The 8,347-nt window shown below is 43.4% G+C and overlaps 3 protein-coding genes across 3 annotated transcripts in view; all 3 read right to left on the minus strand.

The window, feature by feature from the left end:
• The window catches only part of LOC103367767 (gamma-crystallin M2-like), a 3,372-nt gene extending 2,819 nt beyond the window's left edge, over window positions 1-553 (minus strand). Inside the window, exons 1-2 of the mRNA XM_008295891.1 lie at window positions 545-553; window positions 112-354 (exon numbers count right to left, since the gene is read on the minus strand). Of these exons, the coding sequence (XP_008294113.1) occupies window positions 112-354; window positions 545-553 (252 nt within the window). The remainder of the gene's footprint in view (window positions 1-111; window positions 355-544) is intronic.
• Window positions 554-1,656: 1,103 nt separating this feature from the next.
• LOC103367769 (gamma-crystallin M3-like) lies at window positions 1,657-3,672 on the minus strand. The gene is made up of 2 exons (XM_008295893.1): window positions 3,409-3,672; window positions 1,657-1,926 (listed from the first exon to the last, which is right to left on the minus strand). Exons 1-2 carry the CDS (start codon window positions 3,670-3,672, stop codon window positions 1,657-1,659), a joined length of 534 nt encoding a protein of 177 aa, XP_008294115.1.
• Window positions 3,673-6,132: 2,460 nt separating this feature from the next.
• On the minus strand, window positions 6,133-7,834 carry LOC103367768 (gamma-crystallin M2-like). Its single transcript, XM_008295892.1, has 3 exons — window positions 7,823-7,834; window positions 7,488-7,730; window positions 6,133-6,408 (listed from the first exon to the last, which is right to left on the minus strand). Exons 1-3 carry the CDS (start codon window positions 7,832-7,834, stop codon window positions 6,133-6,135), a joined length of 531 nt encoding a protein of 176 aa, XP_008294114.1.
• Window positions 7,835-8,347: the final 513 nt, after the last annotated feature.

Below are 8,347 nucleotides of genomic sequence, written 5' to 3' on the forward strand. Positions count from 1 at the left end.
AGCAGCTGAGGTTAAAGTTTTAAAACCAGTTGTTTTACTTGCTTCTAAAGACAAATGATGATTATCTCCGTGACTGACGGCGCAGCACTCTGTGAATGTGTGAGTTCTCACCATGGGGATGAAGCGGCAGGAGCTGACCGAGTCGTTGAGGCCCATCCAGTGCTGGAAGTCGGGGTACTCGCCCTTCCTCAGGTAGTACTGGTTCCCGGTGTAGTTGGGCTTTTCGTAGATCATGAAGCAGCCGCTCTCCACCCGGATGGAGCTGCAGCGACTCAGCTGGCACATCAGGTCCGAGCAGTCGTGGCTGCACTCAAACTGTCGCCCGGAGAAGTTCTTGTCCTCGTAGAAGATCACCTGAAACCACACGGGTCACTGATCACGCTGCAAGAGCTGCTCAACACAAACAAGCAACCACATTAATCCACCGTTCAGCCGCTTCTTTCTCTTTTAATCTGAAAACACAGAGCTCAAGAAGACCCTAGAGGCCTTTTTATTTCACAATAAAAGCCTTTTCCCGTCCCACAGCAGCCCGGTGAGTGTTTACCTTCCCCATGTCGGCTGCCCTGTGATCCATCCAGCTCTTTGAAGACTCCACCTGTCACATATATAGTGAATGTGAAGTGCAGACTCTGCATGTGTCATTCATATTGTAATCGGCAGGAATCTTTGGCGTTTGTGCCGCCTGAAGAGAAGTCGTGTTTGTACAGGTGAGAGCTGACACATCTGCTGTTTTCACTTTTACTCGTGAAATGCTTCAGCGGTCCGTCACAGAAGCCCATGAGGAGGATTTCCAGCGTCAGAGGAGCTCCTGGTGAGGATTGTTTTTTACATTCACTCCTGTAAAAACTCACATTATCAAACCCAGGTGGCGTTTTTCAGCCGCACATAAACTACAGATCATTTTATTCTGTTGACGATGTTCAGGTTCATCATTTGTAAGCTGTAATGTCAAACTCTGTCTTTAGTTTAGTGTTTAGAACAAATGGGAATGAGTGTTTTTTGTGCTTGGCCTCAAGGTATCTTTAATGTGAACTGTGCCGCTGCCCTCTGGTGGAAAGGCTCATTCATGTCCTGATAAACACACACAGCTGGAAATAAAATACACTAACATGTGCCGTCATTTCTTCAATATCTGCTCTGATCAAAACAAATCTGAAGGTGGAGAAAGCTGTGTGATAGTGTTCAACAAGTGGCTCTTCTGAAGCTTTCTTTTTTTTAATTAATATACTTTAGTATCGTAGAGTCAAAGTAAAATATATCCAGTAATTCCTAGAACTTAAAAGATACCACATATGTATATAAACAGTCACATTTCAGTGACTAGAACTGCAGATGAAGGTCATGTCATGTGATCAAAAGCTCCAAGACAGACACTAAGTGGCTCATTTACAAGGTTCACAATAAACCTGCTCTGTGTGGAAGGTGCAGCTCTACAACAGACAACACAGCCGTGGTTGCGTTCAGTGTTTTATTCAGTCCTCTGATCACAGTCAGGACGTCAGGCCACAGTGATGTCACGTCCTCCCAGGAAAACATGGCCTCCAGACGCAGAGAGCAAGAACAGAACCGAAGACACCGGAGCACTGACGCCATTTTATTCAGCGAGTGAAACAAGGCAAAGAGCAGACATTTGACAAGAACCGTCGTCGTCGGGCTTTAGAGGTCCATGAGACGCCTGGCCGAGCCGATCCTGGAGCTGCTGGCGTTCCAGTCGCCGAAGCTGCGGAACTGCCCGGGCCTCAGGTAGTAGTGGCGCCCCCTGTAGCCGGGCTGCTCGTACAGCAGCCAGTGGCCGTCCACGTGGCACGAGTTGAAGTTGGAGATGCGGAATCGGTCCATGAGGTTGGGACAGTCGTCGGTCAGCTCCATCATCTCACCGGCCATGTCGAAGTGCTCGTACAGCCTCATCCTGAAGCTGCCGCTGTACTGCAGGGGTCAGAGGTCAGAGGTCATGGGGTCAAAGGTCAGAGGCAAAAATCAGGGTCATTAGGTCAGAGGTCAACCAGAGGACGATGCCATTTGCATTTTTATAAAGAAATAGTGTCATAGTTTGGAAAAGACACCTAACTATGACAACATTTATTCTGTACACATCTGAATTAGCTTCATTTAGCTACTTAGCCTAGCTTAGCATCAAGACTGGAAACAAGTGGGGAGCAGCTAGCATGGATCTGTCCCAATTCAATTCAAATAACTTTATTTACAGTTCAAAATGAATTGGTAAGGCAGTTAGAAACAGCTCACGGCTCATGAAACAGGCCGTTTCTGGTTTTAAAAAAAGTATAACCAGTGAACTTTACACACGGACTCCGGCTACCTGTTCCATTGCTTCCTGTCTTTGTGCTAAGCTATGCTAACTAGCTGCCGGTCGTAGCTGTAAATAAACACAGTAAAAGATTTTTTTTTAAAGGCTTAAATATACGTTCATTAATATGTATTTTATTATAGCTGCAATTTTACACACGATCATGTCGATTTTTGGGGATTCTTAATGTTGAGTAAAGGATGTTTAAATAACCTACTATATATATCCATAGTTATCAATGGATAGAATGATAAATGATATATTCAATGATATAGTACCAATACTTATAGATATTATATACTGATAAAAACACATTTTTGATGTTAAAATGTCTATTAAACAAACAAATCTGTCTATCTAGTATGTACAGAGCTTGTACTAGTTTTCTGTTTGTGGTGACGAATTGTATCTCATTTTAGAAACATATTTAATATTAAAATAAAATATAATTAGTTTAAAAAAATATGTGTAATATTTAATTTACCACTTTCATATATTAAAACCAAATAAGTTGTTTGTGAAATTATTATAAATTTGTATTTTAACAATCTTTTTTATTTTCTTTACCAGAAGGTTAATTTTATGTCGTTCCAGGTGTTTAATCTCTCACGAAACCTATAGAATAAAAATGAAAACGCTGTAAAATTACAGAACTAAAGCTGCTTTTTCTGTTAATTGTTATTAGTTGTGCTTAGTTTAAAAATATAAATATTTACAGTATTAAATTTAAATTCAGCGTCTTTGAAATAAAAAGGAAATAATTCAGAAATTAGGAAAAATGAGCAAATAAACTTCATTTTCATGTTCTCCTACGACATCTTTGTGCATTTTAAAACACATAAACCTGTTGTTTCTACATGTGAAATGGTTTTATTTTATATATTAACGAGCTGCTAATCTGCAAACTGGAGGGCATCTGATTAAATGCTCCTGAACAGAAAGCTCCGATGAGGTTTCACTGCCTACATTTGTTTATTCTGTTTGAACCTGACCAGTCGAGGTCGACGTCTTGAACCTGGTTCCCCCCAAAGAGCTGCTCAGAGGGAACCCCGGTGTTTGTTCTCTGTTTAATGTGAGTTGCTGCTAAAGCACCGCGGTCTTACCGGGGGGATCATGCGGCAGGACCGGACGCAGTCGTTCATGCTGGTCATGCTCATGTAATCCGAGTACTCTCCCCTCCTCATGAAGAACTGGTTCCCGGTGAAGCCCGGCCGGTCGTACACCATGAACATGCCGTTCTCCACCCGGATGGACCTGCAGCGGTCGAACATCGAGTGCAGGTCGGCGCAGTCGCTCATGCACTCGTAGTGACGGCCGCCGAAGTTCCTGTCCTCGTAGAAGATGATCTGATGGAGCAGGAACGACATGAGACACGACTCTACTGATCCCACAGGGGGATGTTTACAGCAATACAGAAGTTAAAACACAAACCAGAATACACACAAGTAGTAGTTCTAGCAGTAGCAGTACTGTACGTGTCAGTGGTGGTACACAGACAGCTCCATGCTCACAGCACTAAACCAGCAGCAGAACCACAACCAGAACAACTTAAAGAGAGAGAAACAGAAGCTGCTGGAGCTACATGGTGTATATTCATGTGTATTTCTTGTTTATTTCTATGTTCTAACACAGGCTGTCCTGATTGAACTCATCTCCTCTTGGCGTCCACCAACAACACCGACCTTCCCCATGATGCCGCCGCCGTCGCTCACAGAGCCTCCTGTGCTCCTGAAAGGTGGCGTCCATCTTTATACACTGCGGACTGTTGTTATTCTAATGAGGCTGGTGTCAGCAGAGACGCTACAGGAGTCTTCTTCTGTTGTTCCCTCTGTGCAGCTTCCAGCAGCGACCACGGCGGAGCTGAGCTCTTCTGTTTGTTTAAATGGGCTGGATTCAGTGCATTCAGAGGAAACACCAGCAGACAGCAGACACGAACTACTGGGTGTGGAGAATGTTTGTGATGTTTTGAAAGCAAAAAATCAAGCGTCTGATGCCTGAAGTCACCCAGTCTGATGAACTGGAGTCTCTTCTTCTGGTTCTTCTGCTGTTCTCCGGTTGGTACTGAGCTGTGAAGGCCGTGGTGTTCTGATGGAGGGAGAACATCAGCTCTGCACACTGGAGTTAAAAACGTTACTCGTTGTGTCTGAACTTTCCTTCACATAAATAAAAACCTGTTCATCATAAGCTGATGTGGCAAACCAAAGACTCCCCTTTAAGACTTTGAGGCCGTAGATTTCCGACACGTGAATAAACAAAGATGTTCAGCGGACGTGTGAGCGTAGCAGGAAATTAACTTAAAGAAAAACATCCACAACCTCAGCAACAGACGACAACATCGGTCTCAATGGATCAGAGGTACGTAAAGCTAGAAATAAATCTCTGTCTCCATCGTCGACTCCTTTTCTCATCAGGACATTAGATGGTGAATAAATAGGAGCCAATCAGGGGCTCCGAGGTTCTTTTTTTTTTTGGCCTTTGTTCGATAGGAAAGTTAAGAGAGAGACGGGGACGTGGGGGAGAAGGACCTGCAGGAAAGGGTCATGAGCGGGACTTGAACCTGTGACCTCTGCGACTAGAGCCCCTGAACATGTGACACCAGGTGACCTATAGCAGTGTGTAAACAAAGCAAAGAGTAACTGGCAGCAGCTCCAGGAGGCTGTTTGGGTGGAAACGTGTGCAACATCAGTATTTTTCTGCTTGTAGACAAACCTGAGCAGCATCAGTACGTCTCCATCAGTATTTATACTCAGTAAAACCACTGATATGTGTAATATTGTTGTTTCCATCCAGAGGGATTTACACAGTCTGAAGCAGCACTTGTGTTTATTTTAGTTTATTTTTCTGTCCTCGTTGCTGCTGCTTCAAATTTCTCCACCGTGGGATTCATAAAGTCTCGTCTGATGGCACCACAATGTCCAAAATGACTCAGGATGTGTCCAGAATAACACAAATCCTATCAGATGTTACACCAGTTACTGCAAAATGCTTCAAAGTTCGTCTGAAATCAACACGACGCGAAATTAGTCCAAAATGGCACAAATCTGCTCAAATAATTTATATATATATTTGTCCAAAATGCTAAAAAGCTAAAACAAAATGACTTCATACTCATCATGGAAGACTCTGTGCTGTATATTAAATGTTGTTGTTTCCATTCAGATGAATTCAGACAATCTAAGCGAGCACTTGTGCATATTTGTTATGTTTCCTAAATGTTTGCTCTGTAACCTTTGCTGCTGCTTCAAATTTCTCCACCGTGGGATTCATAAAGTCTCGTCTGATGGCACCAAAATGTCCAAAACGACTCAGAATGTGTCCAAAATAACACAAATCGTATCAGATGTTACACCAGTTACAGCAAAATGCTTCAACGTTCGTCTAAAATCACTTAAATTGTGTCCAAAACGATGCAAAATTTGTACAACACGACTGGAAATTAGTCCAAAATGACACAAATCTGCTCAAATAATATAAATATATTTGGCCAAAATGCTTAAAAGCTAAAACACAATGACTTCAAACTCATCATGGAAGACTCTGTGCTGTATATTAAATATTGTTGTTTCCATCCAGATGACTTCAGACAATCTAAATGAGCACTTGTGTGTACTTTTAGTGTTTCCTAAACGTTTGCTGGGTAACCTTTGCTGCTGCAAACGCCCCTAATTTGACACTAATGAAGGATTATTGGATCGTGTCGTAGTTTCTTTCGTGTTTCTGTGGTGATCAGGAAGGAAAGCTGGACGTTAACACCAAAACACCGGCACCCAGTCAGAGACTCTGGTTTCAACAGCTCGTTTATTCGGTTATCTGCGGTTCCTCTGAGACTAGAAGTCGGTGATTCTGCGGAAGGAGCCGGTGGTGGCGCAGGTCGCCCCCCAGTCGCTGAACTTGCGGTACTCTCCGGGCCTCATGAAGTACTGGCGGCCGCGGTAGCTCGGGTGCTCGTACAGCGTCCAGTAGCCGTCCATCACGTTGCAGGAATAGATGTCGCGGCTGCGGAAGTGATCCTGCACGGACTCGCAGTCGTCGCTGAACTCCATCATCTGGCCCTGGAAGTTGGGCCGCTCGTAGATCCGGATGCGATAAGGCCCCTCGCTGGTCTGCAGGAGGAACAGAAGACGGAGCGTGAAGCTGCTGCTTCACTGAAACACCGGCTGCAGGTTCAGCCGGAGACCAGACGAGATGCTCAGATGTGCAGAAAACCACAAAACACTTCCTGCTCTTTACACAGAGAACAATCAAAGGTTCTTGTCTCATAAAATAGCAAATATTTCTTTTTTTTTACCCACAGAGCTCTAAAAAATGATCATCAACATCTATATTTTATATAGTTTGTGTTATTTATTGGAGGTTAGACATGAATGTAAAATATTTTATAAATATTCATGAGCTTCAACAAGAATTATTAATGAAATATTTCTGAAAATGATTTACCATTTAAACAGAATATTTATTCTCTTTTTTTTTGCCTTATGCCTACAAGAAATACAGAAAACAAAAGGCTCCTGAGGTGCTTTAACTGCATCATAAATAAATGATCTAGTATTTTATTTATTATCTGCACAAAGTCGCCTCGAGGGCTCCTTCCACAAACATTTTCGATTATATGTTTTATATTTTTGCCTTTTGCTCACAAAATAGATAGAAATGCAGAAAACAGAACAAAGCAGGAAAAGATTTTAGATTAAAGTATCTGATGAGCTCCTACAAGAAGTATTACAAATATAGTTGAGTTATTTCTGAAAAATGGATTTCATATATAATATAAAAACAGAGAAAAACACTAATTTTACTGTTTCAACAACAACATCAAACCGTTTCTGCTCATAAACCATCTGATCATTTTATTCTGACCCGAGCAGCTCCTACAAACTTTATTCAGGAAATGTTTATCTGATTTTTTTGCTTCTTTATTTTCTGTCTCGGGACGTTTATGTTGAATATTTCTACAACATGTTCATATTTAAAGGTCATATTCTGCATTGTGCACGAAGGAAACAAAAGGAAGCTCTCGTTTAGGTGGTTTAACCGTTAATATTTAATTTACTGCCGTCACGTAGCTGCCTGACGACTTCCGACTAATTATATTTATTACATATTCCTCAGGTTTTTCCTGACGAGCATCACAGCGCTGACCTGATGATAAACCGTGAACATGCACCACAAGTTCTGGACTCACGTAGGAGAAGGTTCTGCAGGAGCGGATGGTGTCGTTGTAGCCCATCCAGCGCTGGTAGTCGGGGTACTCTCCGCGGGTCAGAACGTACTGGTAGCCCGTGTAGTTGGGCTTCTCGTACAGAACCCAGCAGCCGCTCTCCACCTTGATGGAGTTGCAGCGGCTGAAGTGAGGATGCATGTCAGGGCAGTCGGTGTCGCACTCATAGTAGCGGCCCTGGAAGTTCCTGTCCTCATAGAAAATGATCTGAGAGCAGCAGAGGTCAGAGGTCAGAGGTCAGCGGAGGACGACGACGGGACCCGCGGGAGCCAGAAGACGCGACAACAGAACCTTCTTACCTTACTGTTCATCCTGCAAAGAGATCCGGAGCCAGTCGCCTCAGGAAAATGGTCTCACAGCGCAGCCGGAGAGCGGCGCTTTATAAACCTCAATCAAAGGGTTAGCAGATCCCACGTTAGCTGTTTGTTCAAAGAGCAGGATTTACCTCGCTGGCATCGCTGCCAACAGTCAGCAGAACGCCTGAATCATCACTGCAAAAGTCCCAGCAGGCAGATTTCTGACCCGCCGTGAACTCTTTATTGATATGGAGCCGTTTTATCCGCTAATCCGTCATCGGGCAGATTAATGTTTGCAGCAGAATGTCACACGTCATCACAAAGCCACAGCGAGTCTCACATTCAAACCGCAGCACAGCGTTAAAACCAGACATCCAGCAGGAGAGTCTTCATCCGCACAGGTAACTACCCCAGGTAATCTAGTTACTTTACCAGCCAGGATTACTGAAGACGTCGAAAATGGCCACAGAGAGACACAAAACAACTGCAGAGACTCACAAAAAGGACCACAAAGGCACAGAAAACTAC

Source organism: Stegastes partitus, unplaced genomic scaffold (assembly GCF_000690725.1).
Source record: "Stegastes partitus isolate 25-593 unplaced genomic scaffold, Stegastes_partitus-1.0.2 Scaffold1082, whole genome shotgun sequence".
Lineage (NCBI taxonomy): Eukaryota > Metazoa > Chordata > Actinopteri > Pomacentridae > Stegastes > Stegastes partitus.

Excerpts from the sequence above, each read along its gene's own strand:
- LOC103367769 (XM_008295893.1), bottom strand. The coding sequence starts at position 3,672 with ATGTCGTTCCTGCTCCATCAGATCATCTTCTACGAGGACAGGAACTTC. Across the intron at positions 1,927-3,408 it reads CCTGCCGCATGATCCCCCCG|TACAGCGGCAGCTTCAGGAT; the intron begins GTAAGACCGCGG and ends TGACCCCTGCAG.
- LOC103367768 (XM_008295892.1), bottom strand. Across the intron at positions 6,409-7,487 it reads CCTGCAGAACCTTCTCCTAC|ACCAGCGAGGGGCCTTATCG; the intron begins GTGAGTCCAGAA and ends TTCCTCCTGCAG.